General features: G+C 41.7%; 1 protein-coding gene across 1 annotated transcript in view; it reads right to left on the reverse strand.

The window, feature by feature from the left end:
* Window positions 1-235: 235 nt before the first annotated feature.
* The window catches only part of LOC103803528 (phospholipid-transporting ATPase ID-like), a gene marked incomplete at its 5' end in the record, with an annotated part of 39,023 nt that continues 19,013 nt past the window's right edge, over window positions 236-20,245 (reverse strand). The window contains 11 exons of the mRNA XM_009076091.1: window positions 236-345; window positions 1,416-1,527; window positions 3,910-4,074; window positions 6,044-6,159; window positions 7,024-7,212; window positions 7,992-8,157; window positions 9,677-9,720; window positions 11,803-12,011; window positions 13,151-13,347; window positions 18,248-18,336; window positions 19,269-19,427. Coding sequence (XP_009074339.1) covers window positions 236-345; window positions 1,416-1,527; window positions 3,910-4,074; window positions 6,044-6,159; window positions 7,024-7,212; window positions 7,992-8,157; window positions 9,677-9,720; window positions 11,803-12,011; window positions 13,151-13,347; window positions 18,248-18,336; window positions 19,269-19,427 — 1,556 coding nt within the window. The remainder of the gene's footprint in view (window positions 346-1,415; window positions 1,528-3,909; window positions 4,075-6,043; window positions 6,160-7,023; window positions 7,213-7,991; window positions 8,158-9,676; window positions 9,721-11,802; window positions 12,012-13,150; window positions 13,348-18,247; window positions 18,337-19,268; window positions 19,428-20,245) is intronic.

A 20,245-nucleotide genomic window follows, 5' to 3' on the forward strand; every position in this document is an offset into this window, starting at 1 on the left:
CTCGACTTTCCTATACATTTATTTAATTTGACCTCTTGGTTCAAGAAGTTTCAGTGTTGTGTCTCAGAGATTTCTGAATTGTGTTTAGCTGCTGGATCATCCAGAGAGCCAGCTAGCCCTAATCTAAAGTCCCTGCATGAGGTTCAACAAGTAAAGCTGACAGGTGAAAAAGGTTGAATGATACAAAACACAAATTGTGTTAGTGCTGACCAATGAAACTGTGTCTTTCAGCCATTTACCTCAGCTCATTCAGTACGTCATCAGATGTGCTGCCTTCAATAATGAAAACGTCATCCATGTCATCATTCAACAAGTTGCAGGAGTAACCAATATTCATTGCTGTCTCTGGAAAAGATAAACCAGGAAGATGACTCAGCCCCAAATTCACCTGCTTCTGTGGGCTTTTTATACAAATGACAAAAGCTCTCTTTCTGACCCAAGTATATGACAAAAGCTCTCTTTCTGACCCAAAAATGCTTGGAGCTTTCAGAATCAATAATAAGAGAGCCAAGAGAGTCACTTTGATGGATGCAGCAGCAAATCTCCCCAGATCTCACAAGACTACAGAAAAAAAATTATTCTACCAAAATGAAAAGGTCTAAATCACCCTTTAGCCAGCATACTTGGAGCAACAAAAAGACATTTAAAGTTGATTCAAAATTTTTTTTTCAGATTTTTTTCCCTCTCCCTACTTCTGGAAAAGTCCCAAACCATAGCTCCAAAGAATATCAAAACATTTTGTTCAAAAAATTCTGAAAAAATATATTTTGGGATTTTATAGCAAAACTATTACATTTGGAACATGACAAAATGAAATGCTTCTTTTTTTCTTATAAATTATCTGCTCATTTCTTGGATGAAATTATTTGCAAACACTTTGGGCCTCTCTGGAACACTATTGTTTCAGTGAAATTACTATTTCTCCAAACGAATTCACTGGAGTCTATTTACTGTTCTTTCCAACTCCTAAAGTCTATTTCTTCCATTTCTATTCTGGATCATTAGTGCCAGAACCAAACTGAAATGTGTCCAACATCCACTTTTAACATTAAACTTTCTGGAAAGCAGGACAAGATCTTTTCCACCTTCTTCACCAGGATGGTTGACTGTACTAAAGTGACATCTTTTCATAGCATGTGTCAGGGGCTATAGGATGCTTACTGTCACCACTCCAAAGGCAAAAGATGCTGCCTTCATCTTGCTTCCAGCCTCAGGACAGAAATTAAGGACAGGCATTACGTGCAGTTAACTGGACTAATTCCAGTTAACTGGAATTTTGCCTAGCTGGCAATGAAGCAAAGCCCTACAAATTTGTGTTTTGTGCAGTTTTCAAAGAAGAATGAGAATGTAGGTGTTAGCAGAACCATCCCACCTGTAGGAAAGAAGATAAACATCCAAAGCTGTAGTGCCTTTACCTTGCTTATCACCAGTGAGAACCCATATCTTAATGTTGGCTTTGGCAAGAGTCTCAATTGTCTGTGGGACTCCATCTTGTAGCTTGTCCTCAATTGCTGTAGCACCTAGCAGCTTAACAGAAAACAGCAGGGAACTGGTAAGTCCTCCCATTGCTAGCAGAGGGGAAAGCATTAGACTTGGAAGTAATTACTCAAGCAAACACAAATGAAATCCAGGAGTAAGTTTGTACTGATTTTCATTCTTCCTCAGCAAATTTACTGTGCAGAGTATAGTCCTCATCCTGCGGATGTTCTAGTCTCTAATCCCCTGGACTCAGATGGATTATGAACATGCCTGAAATTATTTGCCAGAATGTTTGCAGACCTACAGGTCTGTGTTCTTCCATGTGTTCCCTTCACAGCAGACAGAGTTTTAACAGAGGGACAAAGACAGCTGTGGATCCACGTCCCCAGACCTGCATAGGCATCCTCTTGCATGGAGCTTGCTCTCAGCTGTAGTGTAATGCAGCTGTCACATGGCTGCTAAACATCTCCAGCCCTTAACAGACCTGTCCCCACCCCTGCTCCACACTGTCACACAGCTGAACCACAGACTTCTCAGGACACAAACCTTCATTTTTCTGAAGCTTTCACTGCTAGCTCAGATTTAGACAGCATCTGCTACCACCTACCTCCCGCTGTTGAGAGACTAAATTCAGTGGTTGGCTTTAAGCCCAACATCCTTTTTGGCATGCTGGGATGTCCATCACCTCTCATACATCAGTTGTAAGTGTTATCAATGTAGACAACAGCTCTGATAGACCTTCTCTATATGGTCCTTTAAACTGCACAGTCCCCATTTTGTCCAGTCCCCAGCTGAACCAGTCCAGCTAGAAAGAAGTTAAATGTTATGGCATACAAAGCTACCTCCTGGGAGCATGAGCTCATCCTTGGCAGCTTGAGTCTGAGCTGGAAGCATGAAGTTGGGCACTGATATCAAATGTGCCCAGGAAAAGAGAACAAAGGCTTCCATTCCCCACTGCCATCATCTTTCTGGAGCTGCAGAAAGGCACAACAGCAGCATTATTAACAGGTCTTTGCCTGTGTACCCATGATCTGGTGTGAGAGCAGCTGGAGGGAAAGCCATGATACCTTCTTGGCTGTGGATCTTCCTTAGTTTTTAGGTTGATCAACGATCAACAGTATTTTTACTACTATTCTCTGAGTCTATTCTTGTTCCATCCCTTGTGTCCTTATATCCTTACCCCACTAAAGGCCCCTAGTTGAAGCCTGCCACACACAGGGACTTCTGTTCTTGTATCAATCAGACCATGATACTCGGCAGTCCTCTATATCTCCGTAAGACCCATCTGTGTCTTTGTTGACTCTGGCTTTCACAAGTCAGGCTCTCCTGTACCCACCCTCTGCTCTTCCCATTGTACCTTTGGGAAGTAAAGTCACTCCTGTACAGTGAAGGGTCTTGTGTAAACAGTGTTTTCTTCTGAGCCATGCTTCTTCCTGCTGTGAGCCCATGGTCTTTTCTCTACTTAGGCCATGAACTTTGTCACATTTTCTTGCAAAGCAAGTGGACACTTCAACGCCTAGTCCTCCATGCCTTTCCTCCTTTGAACATGACCCACAGAGCAGTTACATGGTTTTCTGGGCTGGAGAATCTGCATTTTCCACTATTCTGTTGAGACCCATTTTCCACCATTCTGCTGAGACCCAGAAGGGCAGTAGGCTCTGCCCCATGGACTAAAGAACTTCCAGATGCCAGCATCTACTCAGCTCACACTTGCTTCTTCCCTGGGCCCTGCAGGCATCCTGAGCATACAGCTAATGGAAGGAGCAAAGGTGCAGCTCCCTTGATTTCCAAGATTTTCAGACTGCTGCAAGTCCAAAAGCTGAATTGCTTCTCCTCAGATCCCACATATCCTTTTCATTCATTATTGATGGCTCTAAAGCATGGGCAGATCCCCCAGGGCATTTAAAAACTGTAACAACACTGAGGGAGAGAAGAATGACTTTAAGATCACAGTTTAGCTCTATTTCAAATTGACACAAACATGTTCATGGACATCATCTCCCCATCCTGCCCAGGGCTGCAAGAACAAAGGAGACACTCTCTGAAAGAGAGAGGCACTGGGGATTATTCTCTCTGTGCCATTTCAAACACAGCCATTTGCACATACAAAGGATAGCTATGAAATATTTGTGTCCGTGTCATCTCCTGCAGGCTCTGATATGTCACTTCATCACAAGAAAGCTACTCTGACATGTACGTTAGTTAAAATAAAATCATTCCCTTGCACTGGTGGCTGACACCCCAGTTATGGGCTCCTGAGAGTGGTGCCAGTGCACACCCAGGACTGCCATGTTCTGAACCACTCCTGTCACACAACCCACTGAGCTCTTTGCAGAGCAGTTTCCCAAAGTCATACCGAGCTCTTTATTGACAAACCACCATCTCCCAGAGCTCCCCCAGAGCTTGGCCCAGATTCTCTGAGGCACCAACCATTAGATCTTTTTCAATCTCTTCATATAACTCCGACAGTTTCTCTTCCCGTCCTTCCAAGGCAGTGCTTGCTTCATGGTGACGCCTGATCCAATCCTGAAAGTACTCTTCCTCCAAGTTTTTATAGGCCACCACAAGTGTCCTCAGACCTTCTCCAGCAAACTCCTGCAGGACAGCGGTGAGGCAGAAAGGTCAAAGAAGAACAGTCTGGTCACTTGGGCTTACAAAGGACCCTCAGAAAGCAGATGGCTCTCTGTAAAAGTGTCTTGCCTAAAGTTTGCAGAGGAAAGGTGAAAAAATCATGCCTTAAACCACAAACCTTAGGGTACTTAAGAAAAGTAATTCCAGACCACTTTATCATTGTCATCCACAGTCTTTACAAAGAAAAAACTCGAAAAGGCTTTCCTACTTTCTGGCTTCAAAGCTTTACAGTAACCAGGCAGTTGCTTTCCAGGTTCATACTTCTCAACAAAAGGTCCAGAATAGTGAGACACAAATAAACACTAAACACAGTCTTGAAATTTAGACTTGGCTCAACAATTTTAGGGTAAGAATTCTAGCTGAAAGACACAGCATGAGCACAGCCAGTTATGGCATCTAAGCAAGTCCTTGTAACTGTGCTTTATGATGGACAGTATGGACCTCAGTGTTTGGTGGAATAGCAGATATGTTTGTGAAAAAGGAGGTGTTCCCCCAGGCTTGAAGTATCTGCAGCTCTGCTCTGCCATCTTCTTCGCCGCCAACTTTCTCTGGCTCCCTCAGGCAGTGAGCAGAGATGTTTATGCTATTGCACAACCCCTCTGGCAAAACTCTCTGCTATCTTGTGCTCTGCACAGTATCAGCAGGATCTGATATTGCAAGGGAGAGTAAATATTGCCCCAAATATCCTCTTATGTGAGTAAAAAAACTCCCAGTGCACGCCATCAACAAATTAAAGACCGTAAGTTTGAGTGATGTTTTTTACTTGCTGCCTAGTCAGTATGCCCTTATATGATCTAGAAGAAGGCAAGGTAAGTGGCATTATGTCCCAGTGCCTGCTCTGTGTTTTCTAAGACATCGCAGGCCACAATTATCTCAGATCTTAACTGTATGCAAAAACGTAAATGTCTTTGTAGCCCTTTAGTGATCATCTGAGTTATTCTGATTCAAGGTGTGCTTGACTGCATCACTTGAATGATTGTAGAGTAGCAAGAGACTTGAATGGAATTTAGTCACCAAAACACAGATGAGTTGTGCCATTTCAGGTGTTTCACCTATCCTGCCTGGTTTCCAGCTCCTACTCCAGAGAAAATCAGATCCTCTGGGTGTCCTACATTGTATTGGCCATCTGTGTCCAGATGACAGGATCACAGAATGATAGAATAGTTTGGGTTGGAAGGGACCTTAAAGTTCATCTAGTTCCAACCCCCCTGCCACAGCCTAGGACACCTTCCACTAGACCAGGCTGCTCAGATCCCCATCCAACCTGGCCCTGAACACCTCCAGGGATGGGGCATCCACGGTTTCTCTGGGTAACTTGTTCCAGTGTCTCATCACCCTCACAGCAAAGAATTCATCCCTAATATCTAATCTAAATCTGCCCTCTTTCAGCTAAAAGTCATTAAACCTTGCCTTATCACTACACAATATTGCAAAAAGTCCCTCTACAGCTCTCTTGTAGCCCCTTTAGGTACTGAAAGGTGCTATAAAGTCTCCCTAGAGCCTTCTCCAGGCTGAACAAACCCAACTCTATTGGCCTGGCTTCACAGGAGAGGTGCTCCAGCCCTCTGATCATCTTTGTGGCCTCCTCGGGACTCACTCCAAGGTCCACGTCATTCTTATGTGGAGGGCCCCAGAGCTGGGCTCAGTCCTTCAGATGGGATCTCACAAGTGTGGAATAGAGGGACAGAATCACCTCCCTCAATCTACTGAATGTCCTGGAGCTGTTCAAATGGCACCTAATGCCTATGCTTAGGCAACTGATTTGAGATTGAAGGTTGTATAAATTAATTTCTCTCTCTATTCCATAACTAAAAAATGGTGCTGAGGTGCTATTTCTGAAGTCTCTTTTTTGTCTCAACACAAAGTACATTTCCATACATGTAGAAGAGGAAACGATCAAATGCAGAGATGTTGTTGAGAAGGAAACACTTACATTCAGGTGTTCTGTGGTCTCCTCTTTGAGAGATTCACAGGATGAATGAAGCAGTTCATAAAGAATGGTGTCAGCACCCTTGCAGTACAAAGTCAGGTCACCTTCTGGACTCCGCACTACGATGAAGAGGTAAAGAATTGCTACAAATCTCGGACTGAGGCTTTGGGGATTCATAGCCCTTCCATCGAAACAAAGAAAAGTTTCTAGAGGTGTGAGTGTCTACAGTGTCTGAACTCCACCAAGTTTTGTCAAACTCCCAGGAATCAAGACAAGCTTTACTTAGACAAGAAGAAAATGCAAGTATTGTCCACCTTAGCAGTAGCAGCAGATCAACTGTACCCAGATTGTATTGGTCTGAGCATACACTCCTCTGGACTATGTTTTTCCTACAGGCAGCACATCTGCATGCAAAAGTTAAGAAAAATTTGTTTTTGTGGACCTGATCCTACTGCTCCTATTTCTCCTTTCAGTAAAGATATTACCTCTCTCTTGCTACAGTTATGAAATTCAAATATTGGAAATATCTAAGTATGTTGGAGGGTTAATAAAGGCTTAAAAAAGTTTCTTGAATAATTTCTGCATTTTTGTTTACAAAAGTGGGTTTCTCAGTTCATTCTTGCTTTCTCCTTTCGTACTTCCTCAGATTTCACTGATAATTTTACAGCTGATTAGAAGGAAGGCCTTTCCTGCATTGCAGTGAGGGAAGCAAGATACCTAAAAAGCTTAGTGTTGTCAGGAGGCTGGTGCATCACTGTGGTCCAGATGTTGAGATTTTCTCCCACCTGCCTATGTTAAGTATTTTTCTAGCACTGTTGTTGTGAAATTGAAAAGTCAAGGCAGCCCATCTCAAGTCCTCAGAAGTGAATGTTATTCAGAGCATGGCAAAAGAGGTCTCCTAGAGAAAAGGCATCACAGTAGAATAAGGGATAGCTCCAGAGCCTAAAAAGTCAGGAAGGAAAAAAGGAGCAAAGAGAGCATACCAATCACAGACATTCGCTTGCGAACATTGTTGAAATCAAGAATAGCCAGAAGTTCATAGATTTTTGTTTCTCCCATTTCCACAACAGTGATGGTCTCTGGTGTGCGAGCCCGGAACACAAATCCAAAGTTTCTGGCAGCAGTAACAAGGGCTCCCTCATCAGGAGATTGGGCCTGGTACACCAAGTTACCTGACACAAAAGAAAAAAAGTAATATGGCTTTTGCCTTGTTTCTGAACTAAACAAATACGAAATCAAATATATTATATAGCAATTACCCTTTTGCTTTTCTGTCTGTCCACAGAGGTGCGGCACTAAAAAGCACCTTATGTCCACACATCTCTATCAAGTCCCACCAACCCATCCTCCAGGACAGTGCAAGAGGGCCCCCAGATTCATTTGGAGTCTTTAGATTCTTTGGATTCTTTGGAGTCTAATAGATCTCACTGAGAGGACAACCCTTTCTGGTTACATCTGCATTTATTTTTCTCATCAGTATTTTCACCTTATCTGTTAATTAGTTGTTCTAGCCTTTAAAGCATCTTTTCCATCGTATCTGGGATTTGACAAAGCTGATCCAGTACATGTGGGAACACTGGGTGAAAGGAGCTAATGAGTGTCCAGTGGACAGGTGCTCCACATTCTTTGCTTGATGGGACTAGGAGCAGAGTAGAGAAAGAATGGGGCAAGCATCTGTCATGTCAGAGAAGCTGTGGCACCTGCAATTTCCACACTCCAGAGATGTGGTGTTTGCAGTAGTGTTAGCTCCACCACAGGAACAGACAAGGATTGGAGGCCTTGGTCCTTTCTCTTCCCATATGGCTACTCCAAAGACATTGATTTATGTGTAGCCATACACTACAGAAAATCAAAAAGGCCAAAAGGCCCAATAATAGCTTCTGTGGACAGAAGACATACTGTGGTGCGAGTGAACACAGTCACTCAGTCTGGTGCCTTCAACAGTCCTCACCTTCTTTCTTCTCTTCTGGCATCACTGTGTGACAAAGTGAGAGCAGACGGAAGAACCTGTGCGTTGGGACATCACTCAGCTTCACAGCTTCAACCAGGCTATGGTCATAGAATGCAAACTTTGGGTCGGCTAACTGGTTGTATGAGAAATCAACCTTCTCTGTGTTCTGCAAAAACATGGCTTGGTATTATTCGTGGAGATTTCATATACCTGTACACCAATGCCTGCCCATCCCAACCCCTCTCTCCCCCTCATATTTACAAAGGACCCTATCCTGCAGGGCTGCTCATGACAGAGATTGGTGGATCTAAGTCAGTGGGAGGTCATGAAAGATATTTAAACATAGGACAGGACAGGCACTAGATATGCCTTTCAGAGCACCACTCAGGCTGAGAACCAATTAGCTAAACTGCCTCTCTGCTAATGCTCCTACAGGATCCCTGCTGTGGATTTCTACAGCAAAGAAATGTCTGCCTTCAACACACGCCTGCTTAGAGGCATCATTCTCCCAGCATCAATGGCTGCCTGTCATAGTGGAAATGGGAGCCCAGTTTAAAACAATTCAAAAGATTGTCTTCTCCACCCTATTCTCCCAAAGCAAGGAAAAATCTGATAGGAAAAAAATAGGACAGACAAGTGATGTAAAGGTTAAACTGCACAGGCACTTCCCATTTTGTCGAAAAACAAGGAGCCCCAAGCAAAGTGGAACATGCTGGAGAAACAGCCAGAAGCTCCCAGCATGTGTCATGGAGGAGTGCACTGCCAAGCTGACAATTCTGACTCCCACCCCATCCCTGATGAGCTCAGAGTTTCCAGCTTGGGAGTCTTCCTTTTGACCTCTGCACGCTGACATTTAGCACTTAGCGCAAGAGTGCAGACCCACACCCCACACACTCATCTGCCCAGCAAGGACCAGGCACAGCAACAATCATGGATGTGTGGGCAGCAGGACTCTGCTCCAGCAAGTATCACAGGCAGGAGAGTGGGGTGGACAGTTGGCAGGAGTTCAGCATATGTCCCCTAGCAAGTCACTGCTTTGCGTTTGTCTGCCTGAGCAAGGGCAGGCTGGAGGAACAGCATTCAGCACAAATAGCCAGTTTCAGTGGTAATGTGAGTTCTAAATGGCCTGGAGATGAATCATTGGAATGAGGAGTGGGATTTGCATCATCACCTCACTGTTTGTTATTTGGATTACTGCATGCAGTTTTCAGACATATTAGAAATAAAGATGTGAATTTGCGCCAGCAAGCAAAGGCTAAAAAGAAATGTAGAAATCGCACATTTTTACTCTTTCTAATGTTCAAGTACTAGAGCAATTTGACAGTGACCTTGTTATTGGTATGAACTGAACTCACTGTTTTCCCACCAAAGCTTTAATTAACTACCAAGATTAATAAAATTTGCCGATGTCCAAGTTTCCAACAAACATCAGTGGCCAAGTATTCAAGAGAAGCTGTGCAGGTGCTAGGATGCCATGTGAAGCAGAGGGAACAGTGAGCTGTTCATGACCTGCAGGTTTAAGCCAGGTTTACTGGCAATTCTCTGGCATTCAGAGGAACACACATCACTGTTACCAGCATCAAGAGCATCAGCTCTTGCAGGGTCAATAGCATGAGCTGTGCCTTTGTGGGTTGTGTCCACAGGTTCACTGAAAGTACAGATCCTAATAGCACTTGAGTACTTACCTCATTTATTTCTATCCTTTGCCCAGACATATCATACACATCACCTGCAAGCAAGAAAGACTGGGGTTATAGCCACAAACTCCAGATAAGTGTAGTCTTTGAGCTTCAGTGATGAACTAATACAAAAATTTGTTCAAGTGTTTCTAAGCTAGTATCTCTTTAAAAAGTTTCAGTAAGCATAAATATCTTGACATGGGCACTAGAGACTGATGATTCATATAAATCAGTTTCTACGCTAATCCACGACATAATCCAGAGACTGACAGATGGTTGAAACACAAAGCAGTTACCATAAAAATGATTGGCTTTTTGGGTAAAGAAGACATGGATCAAGCTGAACCCAGAGAAGATGTAATGCTAGGTAGGAAACAAAACTGCTTTCAGGGGATGACTTCTCTTCTACCTTCCCTTTTGAATATGAGACAAAATCCAGCTCCTGAATCTTACTGGATTTGCAGCAGACCCCGGACACCCACAGAAAAGTAGTTGTCAAAGCCTATTATTTCCACACCTAGGTAGCAAGGCTGATCTATTGATCTTCGCTGAACTGCTGATCTGGTCATAGGAAAAGAAGACATCTCATTTCCAGGAAACACTATTGAAACTTCTGTCTGAAGATAAGCTTCACTTGGAAGGTGTGGATTGTGCCCAGCCCAGCCAGTTCCAACTCTTCATTGAAATAAGTTTGAAATACAATTAATTACATGAATGATAGACTCATATCTGTGCCAGCAACCTCAACTGTGACTCAAGCCAATTGTTGTGCTGGTGTGCCTTCACAAAGGCCCTGAGGGTGTAGAAGAAACTGAGAAGCCATCTCTCCTGAGAACTGCATGTAAGTTGATCCTCTGGGAACTATAGTCAAGCAGCTTTTGGACATCTCTTTCTCTTAAGCCTCCAGAGTACCTTCCCTGGCAGCAGAATTAGGTTATCTTTTCTGGCATGTCTTTCTCAAATGCCCTTGAACAGCAAATCCAGAGAAATAGATTCCTAGGAAGAAGCTAAGCATTTGGAAAACTATAGGCAATAGATTGTTTTTCTTCTTTGAACTTATTTCCCATTAAGTTCTTGAACCCATACCCTCTATGCTAGCGATGACATCTGCTCTGGAAAAGTCAACAAAGGACACATGATGGAAGAGACTTCAAACTGTTTAGCAGTACTAATGCTGGCTATCATAGTAGCACTGTTTGAGAGATGGTGGTCTCCAAACATATTAAAAAACAGATTTATAGGAAGAAATATCTTCCTTTATTAGGCCAGTTGATAGCACTGAGAAAAAAGGCAAGCTTTCTGCATCAACAGGTCTGACACAGGCAAAGCAAGCATTCATCTATTAATAAGCAGTGTCTGATTTCTCTGAGGGCAACTAGTGATGTTAATCAATTAGTCAGTTTGCGAAGTGTTAGACCTCTTGAGCAGTATGAAGAAAACTGCCTGGGGCCACACGATGAATGAGCCTTTTACATCAACGACTTCTGGAATATGACAGAGCTAACAACTTTTATTTCCTGTTTTTTCCAACTCCATACAAACTTTTCTGTCTTCTGGTAGGTGAAGTATGTCAGGGCTAAAGACAAGCACTAGGCTGCTCATGACATGAAAAATAGCTGAATGTGAGACACAACTGAGTGAGAAGCTGACAAAATTTGCAGATAACCCTACGAGGGATGGCTGATTTCATTAGGAGTTAAGAGGGAGGTAGTTATGTGAGTTACATGTTAATGTTTTTCAGGTTTAGCAATACCTGGGTAACCATGTCAATAAAAAACTGAGATTACCTGGGTAGTGATATCAGAAAAAAATTCAAATTTGAGTACAGATGTTGTAAATCTGGGACCAATGAGGAGAAAATAATAAAGTGCTGGTTCTTTAGTTGGGATGCTAGTGAGGTAGGAAAAGGGAGATAAAAGAGCGGCAAAAAGGGGAAACAAGAAAATTATGTTAAGATTTAACCAGGTGATGCAATCAGGCTGTCCAGGCAATCCTGCTGGGCAGCTCTGCACGTGATCACAGCGGCTTCTTACATGACGGTCTCTTCCTTCTGGATATCACATTTAGTCTCTGTGGACCAAGAGGCATACAATGAAATAAAACTCAGAGAATAAGACAAACAGATAAGATACCGTAGGATTTGCCATTGATGGAGCACTTGTTGAAACACATGATATTCTGAGTGAGAGTTCCTGTTTTGTCTGAGAAGATGTACTTGATCTGCCCCAGTTCTTCATTGAGTGTAGTAGTACGAGCCTGAGCCGGTGTGTCATTCAGTGGATAATACATTTTACGGTCCCAGTCGATGTAGAAACTGTTACCCAAGCGTATAATCTCTACACTGATGAAACAGAAAGAGGAGTTGATGGAATATTCATTACTTTAAGGGACAAGATATTTATCTTCAGCACCACCATTAACGATTGCAATTAGGAGACAACTGTGAAGGTAATGACAGTTTGAACTCATCTGTCCCTAGATGGCCCATGGTAAGGAATGCTGAAACAAGTTCTGCTGAAACAGTGCTATACCAAATTCCTTTCCTTTATTTATAAAACAACATCTTATAAATGTCCTTGGAAAGTTTCAGAAGTTTTCAGACTGAGAAGTGAGGCAAGAGCAGTGGGTTTCACTTGGTGCTGTTTCAGGAGATGGTTTCCAGCAGGGCTGGGGGCTGGGCTGATCCCAGTGCTGGAGGACAAGCACAACCATGTCTCAAACAACACAGAGCTGCACAACAAGTGAGCCATTGTGTCACTCAATACAACCAAAGAGTGGCACCAGCTCACAGACTACATGAATTTTCACTTTGCTCCTGGTATGACATACTGGACAGGAATGGGAATAATTCCTCCTCTTTACCAACACAAGTGAGCCTCACTAGCAAAGCTGACTGAGGAGTCAAGTGCAATGATGAACTAAACAGGGCGACTCAGTTTATACCCTGACCTCAAGGTTTTGAGTGTCACAGACACATTGCCTACTCATCATCCCTGCTTGCCTATCTGCAATAGCCAATGTCGCACTAAGTTCTTTAGGAAAAACCACACTGCTCATATAGCATCTATGTACTACGGATCTTCGACCTGATTACACCTACTTACCTGGCTATCCACTCCTCCTATGAATCCTAAAGCCACCTCAAAGAATAGGCCATTCATGTTGATGAGTGGAGCAAATGGGAAAGAGCAAGATGCTAGCTGTAGCAAGCTTCCAGCCTTGCTCCTCTAGCATCCTACACACCTACACTTCCTCTTTAACTGCAAAATCATCCTTTCGTCTTTCAGAGCTTGCTGCTGACCCCGCTCCAACCCTGATAAAGATCTCTGAAGGTAGCAGAAATAAGAAAAGCCTTCGTGTGGTTATGTGTGATCATCCACAATGGAGTTGCATTTGGATTTAGAGAAAACGCTGCTCCCATCTAAGGCAAAAGCTAAACCTCTGCAGAGATCAAACATGAAAGGAGCTTCTGGCACATACCTGACATAGAGTGAAATTGGCACCACTGTGTTTAGAATGATCACATATGACCAGAACATGAGGAAGCCAGAGAAGGAAGCAGAGGTGACACCTTCTGCCCAGGGCAGATAGACCTGGAAGTAGTAGCCCTTATCGTGTTCCCAGATGCCATTGCCAATGGCTAGGATAAGACACATCAGTGCTAAAAATGCAAAGATCTGGAAAAACAAACAAACAAAACAAATAAAAACTAAACAAAAAGCATTGCATTTTAGAAACCATGAGTTTATTATGTACAGTTTAATCAGAAGACCCTAATGAGATTGGGTTGCATAGCCTGAATCATAGGAAAATATTCTTAGAGATGAAGATGATAAAAAAGCGAAGTTATGACACTTTTTACCTCAAGAACAAAACTACGCAGTACAGAGCCTGTCAATTTGTAATTACAAGTCCTCAATCAGTTGAGGATTTAAATCCCAAGCAAACATCTCCACTGAGGTGGTCACAGGCTGTTGGCTGCAGAACATCAAATCCCATTAGAGGTTGGTTGAGCTGAGGGTCCTCAAACATCTGGCTGCACACTTGGGAATAGAAACTTCTTGGAGAACTTTATATGATCATTTGCTGGATTCATTGTCATTTTTCTCACAATTTCTGGAAAACTACTAAGGATAATTTGTAACACAGGATGGAATTCAGCACTAGATATAATTCTGATGGCTAAAGGAGAGTTAATTGCTAACTCAGAACTAATGGTTGCCTTAGTATCTGCCCTCACAATTTGATTACATTTCCTTTGAGCAAACAAAAGCCACCACTAGCCAGTGATGGTTATCCTTGGACTTTAGAGAAGCCTGTTTTCTGAAGCCTAAAGCAACCAGGAGAACAGCAATGGGGAAGCAAATTTCAAAGTGGGACACCTTAGTGAAAAACAGGGCTTGCTCAGGAACATTATTAAATAGACGCAAAAATATTACATAGGTCATAAAACATTTATAATTAAAAGAAGAAAAGCATGTATCAATACAGTTATTTGGAAAAGAATACAAAAAGAATGCAAAGAAGGAAATTTAACAAGTTGATATAAACTGCATAGAATTATAGAACTACAAATATGTAACAGTCATAAAACATCAAGGAAAGAAATTAGTAAACTTATAAACAGGTGTGTGAAAGCAGACATATTAACAGATAGTCCTCCAAGAGGAAGGAGGAAGGAAGAAGTATCTATCCCATATGATGTATCAGATGGCAAAGACAGATTATGATCACTGACAAGGAACACTATGTGGCTCTATCTGCTAATAAGCATTTTCAATCCGGTGGGTCCATGTAATTTAAAGATGAAAGCTTAGAGGAACCAGTAAGGTTAATGTTTAACAATACTTTGAAAACTGGGAAGCTCCACAATCCTGAAAATCTGCTAACGTAAGTACAATATTTGCAAGGAAGGAATAGTGATGGTGGGGAAGATAAAGTGCAGTTAGCTTGACATCCTTCCTGGGCAAATGATAATGAAATAATTCTTTTGACATAGACTTTTCCAATCATTTGACATAAAACAAACAATGGACAAAAGTGAAGATATGGAATCAACAAGCTGCACAAAAGAGCAATTAAAACTCATATTTTGCAAGTGTAATCACTAGGGAGGAAATATCAGTAAGTCGAACTATTATGTAAAGGCCATCCAGTAACAATCACATTAAAACAGTAATCAACCCTTTTAAAAAACACTAATTGAGGTACAAACATAGGAACATTGATGGTAGAGCTAATATTTGTACTGCTGAGGTAATCTGTGAGAGGAAGAAGGATACTTTTATGGAGCTATATGAATCACTTGGTAAAAAATTCACATCTGATCAACTCAAGTTTTAATACAAAAAAGCCACTAAAAGGGAACTGCAGTAAGAAAAGTTGCTGGGCTGAGTTTCAGGATACATTTATCTCCCACATGAGTAGCAGCTTTTCTATTTAATTGTAGGAGGCCAAATAAACTACTTGGCTTTTGAAATGGAGACAATAGTGCTTGCTGGTAAGGAATGTGGTGCAGTGTTTTAAAACTCTATGACCAGCAGTGAAAACAGACTTCAATCTGTGCTGTTGTAATTACCAGGACTTAAGGATATATGAGAGGCAAGACCCACCTCGCTGCCTCTCTAGTTAAAAATTGTCCATTTGTAAAATATCACAATCCATGTAGGAATTTCAATGTGTGATTCTGCAATGGAAATACACACAAAGCAAGGCAGAAGCTGAACTTTCCCAAAGTGTCTCTGTGCATGGCTGGGGTGTTGGAAGAAGTTGATCTTTAAGGTACCTTCCAACTCACATCATTCTGTGATTCTATATCACAGCATCTCTTGTCTACAACTGCATTAGCTTTATGTACATTTTGTTTTATGTATATTTGGCATGTCAACTCTCTTGTCCCTCACAACTCCACTTACCTGCGATACTTGTGCTTACACAAAGCTCACTAACATGCTGTTTACTCTGAGATAAATGAAAAGACCAAAACGTTAACAGCAGCCCCAGAGATTAATTTCTGTGCAGAGAAACAACTGTGTGCAGGATGTTGTAATCATAACCACAGCCCTGCAGGAGAAGGATGTGAAAAACTCTGATAGTAAGCTTATGTATGTTCATGTGGCTTCCCAGCATGAACATCCTCCCTTTCTGGGTCATGCCCATGCACTGCCTGTGAAAGACCCCCTGAGTAGGAGTTTTGTAAAGAGGAGATGACTTTTGACAAACATTGACTATTGGACTGTGAATTAAAACGCTCTTGGTTTCTTTGTTGACACTTTGAGTTCTGCCTCAGCATTTGAAGCAGTAAGTTGTTTAAGAGATGAAGGTGACAGCTCTCTTTCTCTGTAAACATGCTTCCTCAAGCCTGCTAGAAAAGCAAGTTTTTTTGGGAAAAGAGAATTTCTGGAGCTGGCGGTTGCATCCCCAGTGGAGGAACATTAACTTCTCTCTCAGATCACTGAGAAACACTTCCAAACATGAAAAAACTGCTATGGTTGCCATCTGGAAAAGTTCACTCCTGATTAACCCTTGTTGGGTCAGACCAGGGCACCATTTAACAAGGATTCTGTTGGCAAACCTGCTTAAACAGTGCTTTGTGCTGGAGGTTTTATGGACAAATAAACACAAAACAGCTTTGCCAGTGTTAACGTGGAATATGTTTCATTACATTTAAATAAGCTCTATTTAGCAAGCTGTGGCTGCTTTGTATTTCCAGACTCGAAAGCACAATATACTGCCTGTTTTTATGACTGTGCTGTGTAACCTTCAACCACCCAGTGAGCTGAAAAGACCTCATGCCACATGCCCTTAGGTGTGCAAAGAGCCTGGTGCTTAAGGTAGGACAGTGCTTTACTTAGACATCAAAATTCTAGGTTACTTAAAAATGCATGAGGAAAAAAACATATCCTTGGCTCCAAGACAACCCAAGAACACAGGCAGAGGCTGATGCAATCAGCTGCAACTTGCTCAGTTGTTTAAAATGGAGCCAAGATGTAAATTCATCTCACTTGTGTTTATGAAGAGAGGCCAAACAGTCAGAAAGCTCGGGGTGGGACCCGTGGCTTGTGAAAGGAGATTTGGCAAATCTTAATTGAATCCTAAATTCTGAGTTCCCTATTCAGCTTTTCTCTGCTCTCTTTCTGTGCCCATGGATCCCTCAGTCCATTCTTGTCTCCAGCTAGGGCACAGTAGAACACCTAAGAAATTATGATGTTTTTAAAATGCTTGCAAGATTTTGAATGTAAGAGGCCCAAACCTGGTTCGTTTTTGCTGTCCCCTTAAGGGGAGAAAACCAATCTGATGATGATAATCAAGATTTTTCACCTGGCAGAGATTGGTGCAAGGTTACTAAAGTCAAGGGCGTGTCCTTACTGTACACAGAACAAGGGGTCAAGAGGGATTGAAGATGGCCCTGGAGTGCTCTGTGTTCTGTGGCACTGCTGGGTATCTTTTGACCCACCTAAAGAACTTTTGGGATCCTGAGGAAAAAGCAGAAGGTCAGGGGCTGGGATGAAGTGGGAAGGTTGGAGGGTGGTGCCATCCTGGAGATGTTTGTGTTCTAAGCCCCAGTGCTGAGGAGGCATGAAGTCACAGAGGGCAGGGAGAGCTCAGGACAGCATTGCTGTGATGGATATACTGCTGTTAGATGCTTCTTCCAGCCTTGCTCCAGCCTGGCCCCAGCTGAGTCTTAGGTTGGTCTGGAGAGCAAAGGTAGGAAGGAGGGAAGAAGTGGGAACAGTCACCACCAGGCCTTCCCAGTGTCATAAACTAAAGGGTGCACAACATGCATGAAAAAGCATGATGAGCTTGCGCCCAAAGGAAAATAAAATCTCAAACTAAAGAGCTTTTCTTCAAGCAACATTGACTAAAGTAGTGTCAGAGTATGTGTCTTCCTTCCCTGAGTGGCTTTAAACTCAAGCAGTAAAATCTTGGGACTGTCTGTAGAATAATCGCTTTCTCTGCCTGGAAATATTTACATTTGTTAAAACCACTGATGAGCTTAACCCTCAAATTAGATCTGTTTTTCAGTCTGAGAAGAGTGCCTGCTATATAAGATTAGTGTTCTCTAATTTCCCAGCTGCTAAAAACACCAGTTTCTGAGCATTAACGAGACCTTGTATAATATTTTATCTCAATGTGTTAAGTCAGAAGCTGGCATCATGTAAATTAACGAACTAAATTACCAAGTCCTATTCAAATACCACCAGAGATGCCAAAAAATCAGGAGGAGGAAGGAGAACTGCTAATGTTTATTTAAATAGAAAATGACAAAATTACTGGGAGAAAAAAGGAATTTTCAGGCTTCAAAATGTTTCTCACACAAAAATGCAGAGCAAGGGAGAGCAAAGCAAATGACAAGCTCAGAAGAAAAGTCCTTAATTCTGTCAGTGTAATGGCCTTGCTTTGCAAGATGGGCTGGCAGAGATACTGCAGAACTCAGGCTGCTTATAAATTATTACATAATTTTTCTTTTCATCATTAGTCACTTCTGATATTCCCTCATTTGTGTGGACAAAGAGGTGGAGCATCTAGAAATGATGAACACATCTGAAGAAATGAACACACATAAATCAGACTTACCAGCAACACAAGGACATTCATGAGTCGATCGATGCTTGTTCGTTTAAAAGTTGTTTTTCCACTGTTCTGCATTAGTTTGGTGTCTGGCCCTGGAGATGAAACACATATGTTAATTTTAGCAATAAAATTTAGCCATTCTAAAGCTGATTCCCTCTGAGGTCCCACTGTGCTTTCCAGCATAAATAACCATCATAGCTTTCTTGAAGGTAGGTACGTACAGTTTGCACTGCTGGTGGGAAACTTGGGCAGAAACAAGTTAAGTCATTTGCTTGAGATTATATAGAGAGAGTCACACAAACCCATTAATTCTGGACTTAGGATCTGCTCTCTTCTTTCAACTTTCAATCCTCCCTTTCAGGTTTAATTACTTTTCACAGAATACCTGATACTTCTGTGTTATTGGTGACATATTATACATTATCTCACATGTCTAGAACAGTACGGAAACAATAGAAGGACTATGCTCATTGAAAGGGTAGATCTAATCAATAATATTATTGATGACTCTGATATTCCAATATGGATTAAAATCACATAGAAATTTTATGGCATTTTTAATTGAATACCCTTGAGTGAAAAATTTTGAACAAGCCTGCTGAAGGAAAGACTCCAATTGGCCCTGTGTGGGGCAGTAAAGGCAGATTTAATTCAGCTTTAATTCTTAACTGAATTTAATTTTTATTTTATTTCATGCTGATCAATCAAGACTCCCTTCCTGTACTTTGCTGCATGCATTTTTTTAAATAAAAGAACTACTTCTAAAGCAATTAAAACTACTAAAACTACTTATTAAAGCAATTAATCAAGATGGAATTGGATGTTGTAATGTAGCATTTGCAATACATTTTTCTCATACAGAGCACAATAAAAATCTCAATTGTTCTGCTTATGTTCTTGTACCTGGTAGAAACACATTTCCAAAGAGGAAAACATTTGGTTCCTTTGTGCTTGCTGGGATTTGATGTACTTCCGTGCTAGTGCTGCTGTGCTCTGCAATTCACATGTCAGTCTTTCTACCTACCAGCATAAATAACGAGTCCAAAGCACCACTCTGTGTTCCTAATAGTACAGCCCCTCAGCAGCATCTTCTCATTGTCCAGGGCATACTTCTCTCCTCGAAGAGTAAGAGTCCCTGTGAATTTATCCAGCTTGTTATTTGGTGCCTCACATCTGACTTCTCCTGTAAAATGAAGGTAAAAAGCAAAAATGGAAATCTTGGCCCAGAAAGATATCATCAATACTGCATTCTCAGCTGTTCCCCAGAGAGACAATATTTTGTACTGAAGCTGCAGTAGACTCCTGACCCTTTCATCCCCATTCTACATCTTATATTTACTGATGTTTTGGAATGTTGCTCCTTCCCCATATTAATGTCATAATCCAATGGACCGCAATGAATTTGGATTTATCCAAATTTTTGAACATGGCAGATTTTTTTATTGGTAGAGTATGAAACAAAGTTTCCACAGCTTTTACGTGGGTGAGAAGAAATGTTGAACCAGCAACATACTTTTAATCTATTCACAGCAAGTTCATATTTGTAGGATGTCACTGGGTAGCTTTACCTAAAAGTGCTGACATCACCTTTTTTTCCTCTCATTTTCCCTCACACTGCAGGAGCCCAAGCGAGAAAAATCACAGCCTAAAGGCTGCAAAAGAGTAATTAACTGAGGTGTCTTTGTTCACTGTTCTTAAATTTCATCTGTTTTATAGCTCAGGTCCTAGTAGTACATGAAAAGATACTGCTACCTTCTTTGGCCATGCAGCTGACACTGTAAGTGATTGGAGTATCTATTTCAACACTTTTTTTCTTGTAATAAAATGTGTTCACATAAAACTGTAAACACAGGTACTTCAGTATAAAAATGACTATTTAAATCAAAATTTGCCTCTGACATTTAAAGATTCAAAGCAGAGCCCTGTGGAAGCATTGAAAAGAACTGAAAAATACAAATATGCCTTATTGAAAGGGAATCTAAGAGTTCAGTCTGTTCAGCA

Source organism: Acanthisitta chloris, unplaced genomic scaffold, assembly GCF_000695815.1.
Source record: "Acanthisitta chloris isolate BGI_N310 unplaced genomic scaffold, ASM69581v1 scaffold5386, whole genome shotgun sequence".
In the NCBI taxonomy this organism is placed as follows: Eukaryota; Metazoa; Chordata; class Aves; order Passeriformes; family Acanthisittidae; genus Acanthisitta; species Acanthisitta chloris.